The sequence below is a fragment of the Xiphias gladius genome, chromosome 4 (assembly GCF_016859285.1).
Source record: "Xiphias gladius isolate SHS-SW01 ecotype Sanya breed wild chromosome 4, ASM1685928v1, whole genome shotgun sequence".
Lineage (NCBI taxonomy): Eukaryota > Metazoa > Chordata > Actinopteri > Istiophoriformes > Xiphiidae > Xiphias > Xiphias gladius.
The window spans coordinates 6,232,283-6,245,493 of NC_053403.1; the positions used below are offsets into that span (position 1 = coordinate 6,232,283).

The 13,211-nt window shown below is 43.3% G+C and overlaps 2 protein-coding genes across 3 annotated transcripts; one reads left to right on the plus strand and one right to left on the minus strand.

Moving 5' to 3' along the window:
• Positions 1-498: 498 nt before the first annotated feature.
• Positions 499-9,039, minus strand: hadhb (hydroxyacyl-CoA dehydrogenase trifunctional multienzyme complex subunit beta). Of its 2 annotated transcripts, XM_040125594.1 has the most exons (16): positions 8,924-9,038; positions 7,492-7,564; positions 7,077-7,118; positions 6,727-6,823; positions 6,438-6,482; positions 5,499-5,598; positions 5,102-5,189; positions 4,546-4,733; positions 4,232-4,412; positions 3,244-3,365; positions 2,732-2,811; positions 2,586-2,633; positions 2,192-2,279; positions 1,791-1,865; positions 1,166-1,330; positions 499-932 (listed from the first exon to the last, which is right to left on the minus strand). In XM_040125594.1, exons 2-16 carry the CDS (start codon positions 7,556-7,558, stop codon positions 897-899), a joined length of 1,422 nt encoding a protein of 473 aa, XP_039981528.1. In that variant the 5' UTR covers positions 7,559-7,564; positions 8,924-9,038; the 3' UTR covers positions 499-896. The 2 variants fall into 2 exon arrangements, with proteins under 2 accessions (XP_039981528.1, XP_039981530.1); XM_040125596.1 differs by lacking the exon at positions 7,077-7,118 and having other exon boundaries at positions 8,924-9,039.
• A 21-nt stretch (positions 9,040-9,060) lies between these two features.
• fhit (fragile histidine triad diadenosine triphosphatase) lies at positions 9,061-10,061 on the plus strand. The gene has a single exon (XM_040125597.1). It carries the CDS (start codon positions 9,191-9,193, stop codon positions 9,884-9,886), a length of 696 nt encoding a protein of 231 aa, XP_039981531.1. The 5' UTR covers positions 9,061-9,190; the 3' UTR covers positions 9,887-10,061.
• Positions 10,062-13,211: the final 3,150 nt, after the last annotated feature.

Genomic DNA, 13,211 nt, shown 5'->3' on the forward strand with positions numbered 1-13,211 from the left:
CCACTAAAGATCACCAGATGCAGTAATCTGGAAACAGTATTTACAAAAGGAAAACAAACTTCGATTTCTTCATAAATGAGAGAATTAGCAGAGTAATTGAAAAAGAAACTGGGATATTACAAGAAATCATGTGACATCCAACAGTAATTAAAAGTGTAATTAAAATGCTCGCTTAGTGATCACTGTGCCTAGTCCTTTTTCACAAAGACATTTTAACAAGTCACAGTAGGAAAAGCAAAAAGGTATAAAATATTGAAATGAATTCCATTTAGCTGCTTCAGGTTCAGGGTCCTGGCACTGTGCACGCTGGCTCACTGTCACACGGCAATGGCTGACTGGGGCATTTCAGTAGAACAGAGCTACAAGTTAAAGTTACGAGTAAAACCTGTGCTTTTCCTACCGTGACCGGTCCGAATGTCTGCCGTGAAGAAAAAAAAAAAAAAAAAAAAGCCCGTTTCAGATGGAGAAAAGAACAGCAAACCCAGAAACGACTGCCAGTGTGGTTATCATCATCATCATATCATTTAATTTCTACAGTTCATAAGAAAAAAAAACAACATATCACAGCGTATATAAACATTAGCACTGTGGCTCCTCTGAGTGCTTAAACTTTGCTATGTTACATTCGACTCGGTGACAATGCTGACATGATGCACCCCGAAGTCCACAAAAATCAAAGGCAAAATTCCTCTGCTTTAATTTAACAGCCTCAAAAGCAAAGTTTAATTTACACAAGCTTCCTCACATACACACAGACACACTCACAAATTGTTTCTGACTCCTCTCTGATCAAGGCAAAGTGGTGCTAGTATGTACACTCTGTTGTCTGGATGTTAGCGTGTGTAGCCATCGTGATGAACCTGAGGACCGGGTTGGCGGATGATGCCTCAGGTGCTTTACTGGGGGTAGGCCTCGATCACCATGGCATGACCCTGGAAAACACAAGAAATACAAGCTTGTCAGGAAAACAACAGCAGCCTAAGATGGTTTCCTCAGACTGTGTAGAATAAATGAAAACATATTTGAGTAAAGTCTTAATTCCCTTGAATTTTAACATCTCAGGAAGTAGAACCAAAACGGATAATGCTTGTGAATTTTGAACATGAAGAGAGATTCAGCCGGCGTCTTTTTGCTGTTTTATGAAGGCGTCGCCCATTAGTTTTACCTGTCCTCCAGCGGCACAAGCCGCCACCAGTCCGTACTGTCCTCCCTCCTTCTGCAGCCGGTGCGCCACTGTGGTTACCAGCCTGCAGCCAGTGGCACCAAACGGATGACCCAAAGACAGAGAGCCTCCCCACTGGTTGAACTTCTCCATGGGAGGAGTCCCCACCTGCATACAACAGGCATTCGGTCAGGACTGATATTTTACGCCAGGGAAATCGAAAATCCAGAAATCGGAGGAGGAGAGGGCTATCAACAAGACCCTGACTGCCGCGGATAAAACTCAGGTGATAATGTTACCTAACGGGAAAGTATTATGCATGTCTTGCTTTGTATTTTTATCCCTTGATGTTTTGTCAGTATTTAGTTGCTGTAATTTTTTAAAACATTATTATGTATATAAAACTAAGCAAAAACATCCAATTGCTAATTGTGATATCAGGCCAAACTACCAAACCAAAGTCTTACAGTTTTTGTATTACACTACAACCATATACAAATATGGTTATGCCAATACGAAATGCCTACTGTATCATTATCTTGGCCAAAATTAACAGTGTGCACAACGTTCATCTGCTGCAGCATGTTGCTGAGAAAAAAGCCAACAGCTGACCAGCAGCCGTCTTTACCTTTGATTTCCTTCCCAAGTACGTCTGGGCGAACCAATCTGAGTCCATAGCCTTCAGGTTGGCCATTATCTGGCCCTGGAAAACACACACACACACACACAAAAAAAGATATATCCAGAGAGTTAACATAGATACCAGACTGAAAACACATCTATTTCTACTTATTTCTCAACGTGCAAGATATGAAGTAGACCAGTCAATCTTACTCCTACATTGATGTCCATGAATAACACAGGCCGCAATTGGATTAAGGCAGACACAGAAACTGAGAGATTGTAGTTGAATTGTTCCAAAAAATGTACATCTAAAATTTATAATGTCTTGAAAATTGTCAAGATATTAATAGATAAATACACTCAAACGGCTCTACACACGCTCACAGGCTTTTTGCGATAACTTACTGCAAATGCCTCGTGGAACTCAAAGACATCGATGTCACTCATGGACAAGCCGGCCCGTTCCAGGACTTTGGGTGTACCGTACGTTGGCCTGAAAGGGTCAAACAGAGCACACTGTGAAACAAACAACTGTTGCTCGTCAAAGGAGCAATGCACTTCAAAATATAATCTCTCTTTACCTAGACACAAATGCACAGTAGGTTAAAAAACACACACAAGGTTGGCTATCACAGTTCTGTCACTAAAAACAACCCCTTGTTTTGCAAATGTTTGTCAAGCTTGCTGGATTAAATCTGTGAATAATATATGAACTTTAAAATAACATAAGGAAGAACACCATCAGCTGACGTTTCTACCTGAGAATCAGTGAAAATAATAATAAAGGGCTGAGGCTCACCCCAAAAGCAGCTGATCTTTGGGGTCCTGGGACACGTAGACAAAGTCTCTGCCGGGATGAAAACACAATATGATTAGCACATCACCTGAAATCGCATCGTTTGGGAAATTGAGGCATTTGGACCAAAACAGAGAGGGTGCTGATACCTGAGGTAGGCTTTGGGCTTGTAACCCATGGCCAAAGCTTTCTCTTCAGACATGATAAGCACAGCAGAGGCACCATCAGTCTGAGGACACACGCAAACAAGCAGTTTACTTAAAGTCAAGTGGTGACGGTGTTTCCTCTTCTGAGCGGGAACGGTTGGAAGAAAATCCAATGAGATAGAGTTTGGGCAGGGCTATACATTTCTTTTCATCAGTGGACCCAAAATGTCAACAGAAAATGTTACTATAAAGCCCAAAAGAGTGCCTGAGATAACTGTAAAAACAAGGCCAAAGTTGCCGTCTGAACAGAAAAGGCTCACCATGCTCAACCAAATTTTCACAGCATTTTGCTTCAGGTAAATGGCAGATTTGTTTTTGCAGCTTAAAGTGTGTGCAGCTTTGTGTGTTTGTTTTACACACAGTGACAGATGCCGATGTCTATGCTGAAGGAGGTTTAGAAGCAGGAAGGAGGAATTAAGAACACTGAGAATGTGTGTGTGCGTGTGTGTGTGTACCAGGAAGGAGGAGTTGGCAGCGGTGACTGTGCCATGAGGTTTAATGAAGGCGGGCTTCAGTTTGGCCATTTGCTGCATGGAGGATGGACGGATGCCATTGTCAGTGGAAACAATATCACGACCTGGAAAAGACAAAAATATACGGTCGTCGTGTAAACAATTTAAAAAAAAAAAAAATGCAGGACTGGCCTTTACTCGTTAAAATTTGTTACAGTTCTGGCATTCGGTGTCACGCGCAATCTCTTCAATTCATGTCAAAATCCATCATTTGTGTCTGATGTATTACACTGGACGGATAGCTGGTGAGAGAAAATGACAGAACTGATCCATAGCCAAAATGTACATGAATGATTGCTGCCTTAATTCAAAGCAGATCCTCAAAGATCCTAACACGGCATAATCAAATCAATTACAACCCACAACAGGGGCTGAAACTAATGACTGTTACGTATTAGATTCATCTGCTAATTATTTCTGGATTAATCAGTAAATAATTGGGTCTTTAAAATGTCAGAAGATTGTGACAAATGCACGTCACAATTTCCTAAGGCCTTCATTTGTTATGTTTAGTCTGAACCACAGTATAAAGCCCAGATTATCATATCCAGTTTACACTGATATAAAACACAGAAAATCCTAACAATTAAGAGGCTGGAACTGGCAAACTGGCAAAAAAAATTTCAACGATTAACTGATTATCAAAATAGTTTTTCTGTCACTCGACCAATCAATACCATTTTTTTCAGCTCTACATACACCCATCAACAACATCAATAAATGGTTCAAATTAGCACTTACAAACAAAATCAATGCAGAGAATGCACCAAACAGACAAATGACTCTGACTAATTACAAAAATGTAAGCAACAGCCCTTAAGTAACCACTATCCATAAAATTCCTGAAAACTAATACAACATATACAACCATCCATAAGCCATTAATTTGTAATGTCATGTATTTCAGTTTAAAGGGTGAAGCAGTGTTTACCTGGCACCTTGAAGGAGATGACATCCTGCAGCAGACCATCATCCTGGGCCTTTTTAGCGAGAGTGTGCGATCGCAGAGCGAACTCATCCTGCTCCACTCTGGAGACCCCGAACGCAGCAGCCAGACGATCAGCACTGTGGCCCATCGTTTCAGCTGTGGAGAACTCAGCCACGGCCGGAAGCTAAGCACACGTGATAAAAAGGTTACAGGAGGAAACACTATTTCGTACGTCGAAGATAAAAAGAGAAGGGCTTTGAAATCAACTTTAACAAACTGAAAGTGGTGCAGCTGTTGGAGATTAAGTGATTATCTACCTCCGGGGAGAGGTGTGCCAGCCGGATGCTGCCAATCAGGCTGAGCCTCTGGCCAAGGGTCTTTGCTTTGTTGAGGGACAGCATGGTCTTCCTCATCTTACGGCTGTGGCGGATAGGAACATCGGACATGAACTCCACCCCGCCAGCAACAACACTGTCACACTGGCCTGCAGCAATCAGACCAACAGCTGGGGGGGGGATTAAGAAAAAAGAAAGATCAAACAAAGAGGGGGACAACCAAAAAAAAACAAATGCGGACACAAAGGTGCCTTACTGTAATGATAAGATTATTTCCTATAAGTCCTCATCGTCAACATGCCCTGATGTTATGATTTGTTTTGATATTTGAGTCTTAAACTCAGCTAGTGGGCTTTTTTTGTTTTGCTTTTTTTTTTTTTTAAGCAACATTAATTTTTTTTACTTCTAATTACTTCTAACAGCAGCAGTATTCAACATAAAAAAAAAACATCAAACAATATCACCCAGCCCAGCCCAAAACATACAGTGTGTGTCAAATGGAAGAGGCCGGGTGTAGAGACTTCTCTCCCTGACATACCTGAGGTCATTGCCTGGTTGGAAGAGATGCAAGCCATGGTGACGGTGTGAGCCGGGATCTTGTCAGAGAAGCCTGCACCCAGCGCTGCCTGAAATCACAGCAAAACAGGAAGGAGATGCACAACAGAACAGCAGCTCTCTTTACAATTTTGCAAATGTGAAAATTCTTAAACTGCTGGACGACAGACATTTGCTGGGGACAAAATGCTCCCTTAGTTAAGTTTATGTCTCAGCATGCAGTGTTCATGCTTAGGATCAAGGTTTAAAGACGTTACATGAAACATGCAAAGTAGGTGAAGCTCCAGATACTATAGCCATATTGGGTTATAGGAATGTGTGTGTGTGTGTGTGTGTGTGTGTGTGTGTGTGTGTGTGTGTGTGTGTCTGTGTTTGTATACCTCTCTTGCTACATTGCTGGTTTTGACCTCCTGAATGACTGTTCCATAGATGATGTAGTCTACAGCGTCTTTGGGTATACCCGTCCTGCTCAGCAGACCCCTAGAGAAACCCGAATGGAAGGTTTTAATCACAGTAGCACTGAAAAAAACAGCATCCTGAGTGAATTTATTACATGGCAGGGGATGAAACTAATCTCTGGTTTTCAACAAAACACTCCCAACCCCCTCACAGCGCTGTCAAGCTGTTGCTCCAGTGTTCTTCTCTTTCTCCCCCTGTCTAAACCGACACCTTCAGCCATTTTCAGCCTAGATATTTACAATCTGTAATTTTGTCATGCTGGTTGTCCAAACTGTAAATCAAGTGTGTGCTCTATTCTGTACACACAACATTCATTGCATGTCTGTCCATCCTGGAAGAGGGATCTCTCCTCAATTGCTCTTCCTGAGGTTTCTTCCATTTTTTTTTTTTCCTGTTACAGGGTTTTTCTGCTGATTTTTTCCTTATCCAGTTCAATGGTCTAAGGACAGAGGGTACTGTGATCTGTACACACTGTAAAGCCCCTTGAGGCAAATTTGTGATTTGCGATATGTAGGCTATAAAAATAAATCTTAATATGACTCGATGTGGCCAGATATTACATCTGAAGGTCACCCATAATTCATAGAGCTGTGGTTACATAAGATGTACACCCTGGGTACGACTTTTGGGGGGTCTAGAGGCCTCTGAAAAAAAGTAAAATTACTTCTGTAGTAATGAACACTTTAGAACGGGACTAGGACTGTTTGATAGAGTATTAGGGTTACTGTATATGTAGTTTACCAAGTCAAAAAAGTGGCAGATTTTATCTAGACTAATGGTGTTGATAAAACCGCTAATGGTGGACTTGCTAGTGTTGTGACACAAATAACACAAAAAACACAACATGAGGACACACTTACTGCAGAGCTGCTCTGGCCAGGTCATGGGGCATTAGGTCAGCATATCTGTAAAACACAAACCAGAAAGGTTTTACCTTCAAACCACTGAGATTATCTCTCTGTAAAACTGTCATCCCACTACAGGTTTTCCCTGACTATCCAATGTTTAAAGGGCAAAAGTGTTCATTTCACTTTCCTAATTACTTCCAGGTCAAACAACCTTTTGTATTCTTATTAATGCGCCATACATTTATGATGGCCTAAGGTTCTAGCCAGTCATCTTAGCCATAAGAAAGGAGCAGAGACGTACGTGGTTCCAGACATGAGGAAAGGGGTTCGAACTCCCTCCACCAGTACTATGTTCTTCACACCAGGCCGAGCCAGCGTCTTCTTGCTCTTTGTCTGAACTGAAAGAAAGGGAAGATGGCAACACATTGATAGACTCTGACAGTTGTGAGCTAACCTGAGAAATCAATTTTCAACCCTTTAGATTCCACCGAGGGGAAAGTAGTTTTGCACAGGTTCAGCCCGGATAAATAAATGAATCAATAAATAGAAATTTAGACGTTCAGCTCAAATTTTAAACGGTGTGATCTCCATAAGACTATAAACCGGATTTTTATGTGAATGTAAATTATATCACTTAGAGTAATGACTTACCCTGAGCCTGAAGCTGGGCCGTCGTACTGAGAGAGCGTGCCCCTGAGACGCACCGAGAAAAATATTCCTCATCATCCTCAATTTAAATTACTTGGCTAGTTCAGTTGGCACAAACATCTCAAATGATTAACAATACACACTATAACACGACTTAAGCAGATAACAGTGTTGGTGCAGCCTGAATCTACGCAGCAAATTTCTGTATTTGGATCACCAGTTTGTGTGGTAATTGAAAAGGCTAACCAAACCAAAGTGACAGAGGCCAAAGATCAAATTTTTGTAACCACTAATATACAGTATGTATAATGTAATGAGTATCTTGCATTCCTGACTCTATTCTTGTTTGATAGAATATTTTCCCTATTGCTTTTTCACATATTTTTGAATCTGTCAAGTAAGGATGCAGACAACTCACCAAATCGCACCGCCCAGGAAGGGCTGACAGAGCAGCTCCGCATCGAGTTCAGCAACATGGAAGCCATTTTGTTCTACACGGAAAGAAATTTTGATCATCACTGCGAAGTTCTCACCAGGGTTCTTATAAAAAGGTTCATGGTCCTGCGTAACAATTCCATGTTTTAAAAATGTTACGATTTTCTGTTTTAACAGTGTTGTTCTTCTCATGTAGGAAAAAAGTCAGATTTCCTCTTAAATTGGACTGCAAACTACCAGCTAATGCAATAAATGCAGCATGTTGAACATCCATTTATGTCAATGAGGGTAGGCTAAATGACAGAAACAACTCTCTGTGTATTGCAAACACAGTTTAACAGGACCACAGACCTACATCCTCCAAAATGATCACACAGCTGAATCAACACCTCTCTGAAACAGCTCGAACAAAAACTGAACATTGCTGTAGAATTATTGCAGCAATGTTTTATTAGACTGTTTCGCTAGGTGTACCTAATAAACTGGCAACTGAGCGTACATGACCTCACATCCCAGCACAGTGACCAGTCTTCTTGGTCCTTGTCAAATTCTTGGCTCTCCTTGCCTGGACTCACATTTGACATTTTAATTTTATTCCTGAAACTGCGTAGCCCATGCGGACTGTGTGTGTGTGTGTGAGATAGTGCAGCCTAGAGAGTGATATACCCACACTACACTGCCTCTCAGGTAATACTCGGATCTACTTCTGTAGGCAAAAGGTCAACTGTGACCTGAATGTCTGAATAAACCCTCAGTACTGAGGCTTGTATGACTGTTTATAATTAGCTTACTCTGACCTATGCAGATTAATGTGATCATAAAAAATTGCAAATATCAATGGCTTTTTGAATTTAATAGACTTAAACTGAAAGAAAAGATGTGTGTGTATGTATGTATGTATGTATGTATGTATGTACATACATACATACATACATTTATATATACATATATGTGTGTGTGTGTTTGTTTGTTTGTTTGTTATGTCTTATTCTGTGCTTTAAATGTGATTATAATACGACATATCATTGTCGGTCATCCGCCCAACCCCCCCCCTACCCCGGCTTTGACCCTTCACCTAGATTCCTGTCCTGGAGAATAAGAGGTACAGAAATGCACAATCGCGGGTCTCAACCGGGGTCAGACCTGTGTACAGATCGACTAAGTATTTGGTTCCCTAATATAACGTTTCCATCGGTCAAAAACAGCGCTGAACAATCTAAAACGCAAAACAATTCAACTGGTACGGTAGCTACGCACGAGCTAGTAAAGATAGCTACTGGTTAGCTAAAGTTTCCATTCAGTTGTGATGCACTTCGCTGCGTTTGGGAGGAAGAAGCGTATCTGCAGAAATCATGCCATGCCTTTTTCTCTTTCTACCTTTTTTTATCAATAGTGATAGCTAAGTTGAAGCTTACCTGTGCTTGTGTTATTTCTTTGCTGACACTACCTCCCTGTCAGACGGTCGGGCACACTCGTCAGCGCTACCGGACTACAAACCCCCCTAACCTCTTTCAAGGACCCCACCAATGTGTTGCTGACCGAAATAATGCCTGGAGGACCAATGAATAGTGACATGCCTGCTGGGTTTTAGGAGCAAATTTAATTAAAACGGATACAACCGACATCATAAAGCTCTTTTTTTTTTTCTCTCAAACAAAAGACAACAATGCGAGCACAATAACATGTTGGGCTCCGGAGCTAATTCTGCGTCTCGGGAGGTCCCAGTCCTGTTTGCAATCCGACACTCGTTCGCTCTCGGAGGGGCGGATGGCAGGTGCCGGAGTTTTTCTCCAGGACCTCTCGCGCCGGGGCTTCAAGCCAGTATTAGATGCCGGAAGTCGTCGCTCAAGCCGACTCACGGGCTGGCGAGCTCCCCGACGCCTGCATTAGCCGGGACGTTACCGACGAGTCAGCGGGACATGTCGACCCCGCGCTTCGGACAGCATCTCATCAAGGCCTCGGCGGTGTTCCTGCAGACCGAGCTGTCATTTGCCCTGGTCAACAGGAAGCCCGTGGTGCCCGGACATGTGTTGGTGTGCCCCCTGAGACCAGTGGAGCGTTTTCGGGATCTCAGGCCGGATGAGCTGGCGGACCTGTTCAGCACCACCCAGAGAGTGGCCGGCCTGGTGGAGAGACACTTCGGCGCCACCTCGCTCACCATTGCCATCCAGGACGGCCCGGAGGCCGGACAAACCGTGAAACACGTCCACGTCCACGTGCTGCCCAGGAAGAAGGGGGATTTCGAGCAGAACGACAGCGTATACGAGGAGCTGCAGAAGCACGATCGCGAAAACGAGGACATCCCCTCCAAGTGGAGATCGGAGGAGGAGATGGCAGCGGAAGCTTCAGATTTGAAGGAGAAGCTGCAGAATCTCTAAACGGACAGTGTTCAGCATCTCATGCCAGGGTCAGCGGTGACTGGGACATATTGCGAACGCCTGATATTAATGAGGAACAATATTCCCTAATATTTACTCACATCTTCTTTCTTTTGTATCGCCACATCCCTCTTATATATTTGTTTTCCAAAATAAAATTCAAATAAGCGAGAAAGTAAAGTTTAAATTCTTTATTTTTTTTCTCCCCCTCCTTCAAATGTCCCTTCTCGTCAGGTATGTGACACGAAATCAATAAATCAGTGTCTGTTTTATGGATTCACTCGTGAACACCAGCCTCTAGCAGTCTGACAGTTCGGTGTCTACTTTCACTCTTAGATTTCTGGCCACACGCAGACTCGGGCTTGGGGGATTGGTTAAAAAAAAAAAAAAAAAAATTTTACTTTTTTTACATTTACTTTTCATTGACTTGCAATTCACCCGGTGACAGGCTGGCTCATGCCAACAGTAAGTGTCCTTGAGCAAGGGCACTCTTCAAGGGTATATTCGTGCTACTCGTGCTGACATTCTCCGGGGACGGCGTTAAACTCGCAGAAAATTAACATAACACAATACCGGTGGCCCTCTGTCTGACGGTCTCTCATCTTTTTTTTTTCCTTTTTTTTCACTGTTCTCTCCATCAAGCCGCGAAAAAACACACGTCAGCCACGAGCTCAAGGATGATGTGGCGGTTGCACGACTCGGTGGTACAACAGCCGCGGCGTGTGCGTGTGTTTGTGGCAGAGGGGCGTGAGACGGCAAACGCGTGTCAGAGAGAGAGAGAGAGAGACTCTGTTTTTGACAGTCTTGACTACCCGTCTCCGTCTCCGTCTCCCACTGACAGATGTGGGATGATGAACCAGGAGTGTATGCATCTGTGCGCATGAGTTTGTGCGCGTGCCGGGCGAGCGCACCGCCGGTGCGGATGCACCCCGAGCGGAACGGCGGGTGATGGGGAAAGTCCCCCATCCGTAGTGGAACTGCCCGGATGGAGGCCTCGAAGCAGTAGCAGTGCGTGTGCGTGTGCGTGTGTGTGTGTGTGTGTGTGTGTGTGTGTGTGTGTGTGTGTGTGAAGGACCAGGAGCCAGATAAGGTGTGAAAAATGCTGCTTATGTGGAGTAAGATTTCAGCACTAAGTTCCGATTCTGTCTCTTCTCTGTAGTTTGCGGTACCGCATGAGCACACACACACACACACACACACACACACACACACACAAAGCTCCTGGGGACACCGGAGATCGTGCTGGGACTGCTGCCTGGAGCAGGGGCCACTCAGAGACTTTCCTAAAATGGTATAAATGCACACACTCATATTAATCAGTTATTCAGTTCATAGCGTGAAGGCACTGCCACTGTCTTGTGCTCGTGGCTACTGGGTCACACCGGAGTGTGTTAAGGTCAAGAGCCTCACTTGGGGGGGGGGGGTCAGCTCCCAGTGTCTGCAAGCCGCTTGTCGCGTGCGTGTTTTCAGGTGGGTCTCCCCCGAGCGTTTGACATGAAAGTGAAAGGCAGCAGGGGGATCGGGTCCAGTGCACCAGCCTTCGGGCCCTCCTGGGTATGTTCGACGTGAGGCAAATCGTGCACGTTAAAAACCCCTCAGCATTCAGTCGCCACGATTTGCATCGAATACACAACTCCCCTCCGGGAGTCGTAGCTCAAGTCAGATCTTAGCACACAGACATGATTCACATAGTTTTCGATTCATGTGTAGCGGCCATTTTTTTTTTTTTTTTTTTTTTTTTGCAGGTATCATCACATTTGATGTCCATAGTTTGTCTTCCGGTGTCAAGGTAAACCAGGGATAGTGGTTGGTGCATCCACAAGTACAGTGCAAAACGGAGACCGCCAGTAGCTAATTTACTGGCCCTCATGTCCCGGTAGTTAAATGTACTTCATGTTTCATGGCATTTACCTTTTCTCTCTTTCCACAGGAAACAACATGTTGAGTCAGTTACGAGAAAAAGCATTTAGGCAGTGACTCCACTGTTACAGTATTTTATCTGTGATCTTTATGTTCACACGGTGAATCTAATTGTTATCAGTTGTAGGTTGTAAATCTGTTAAGAAAAAAAAAAAAAAAGCCTCTTTATCTGTGGAAATGAAAAAGAAGACAGGAAATAGGATACAAATCCGAAGTGACTGACATCCTCTGGTCTGATCTACTCATGAGCCTCACTCTGAAAGTGATCACGTGTGTTTGTTTTGGAGTCCGCCAGACTCTGACGTCCGGTACCAGCTGGTGTCTCGCTTAACAAATGAGGCGGGTCTGTGCCTCCTGGAGGGAACATTAAAACACACAACTTACCCTGATACACACACACACACATATCTTGAATCAGAGCCATATGCACCAGGTGATCAGGCCAATTCGTTAGGTTACCAGGGATCATCTCAATCGAATCTTGGGATGGTGCAGCCCTGAAGTAGGCATCGTTCTCTGAGGTGTCTGTGCTAATCCCACATTGCTTTAACCCCAGCCAGAAGTTTTACAAATGACCCCCCCAAAAAAAATGGATTCTCTAGCAGAAACCACCCACGACTACCCCAGTTCACAAGACTGTAGCAAACTGGATATGACCTGAGCATGCACCGAAGGAATGCACCACAGTTTTGGGTCTTTTTTCTTCTTTGCTCTGTATTTAACTCCTCTGGTACACACCGGCGGTTCCTGAATCGGATGGCTGTCAATGAGTCCGTTTTCCTTTCAAATTCAGAAAATATGTGTAGGGTCACAATATTCATTTATTTGGATCCCCATCAGCTGTTAACCGGCGCAACAGCCGGTCTTCCTGGGGTCCATAGGGGAAAAAGTAGCTGCAACAAATTCCTGAAACTATCTCAAATATAACTGTACACAGGTGCCCTAGGAAAAAAATTCATCATTCGTTTTCTGAAAATGCAAATTTTGCTGTAGATTTTAACACTGACCTTCGTTCACTGTTAATGTTAAACCCTTCGTCTGATTTCAGATGCCTGAGGAGTTCCCTGTGAAATATTACACTACCCACCATCCATGGAGGTTACTCTTTAACACCAGTGGTGGAAACTACATTTACTCAGGTACTGTACTTAAGTACAGTTTTGAGGTACTTATACTTCACCTGAGTATTTTAATTTTATGCTACTTTATACTACTCCACTACATTTCACGACAAATATGATGCTTTTTACCCCACTACATTTATCTGACGGCTATAGTTACTTTTCAGAGTAAGATTTTACGTAAAAAGTAATTCTACGCTTATATAAGCTTGTAAAATACATTCCATTGTAAAAAAAATAAATAAATAAATAAATAAACCAGTGGTTCCGAACATGTTTGGCAT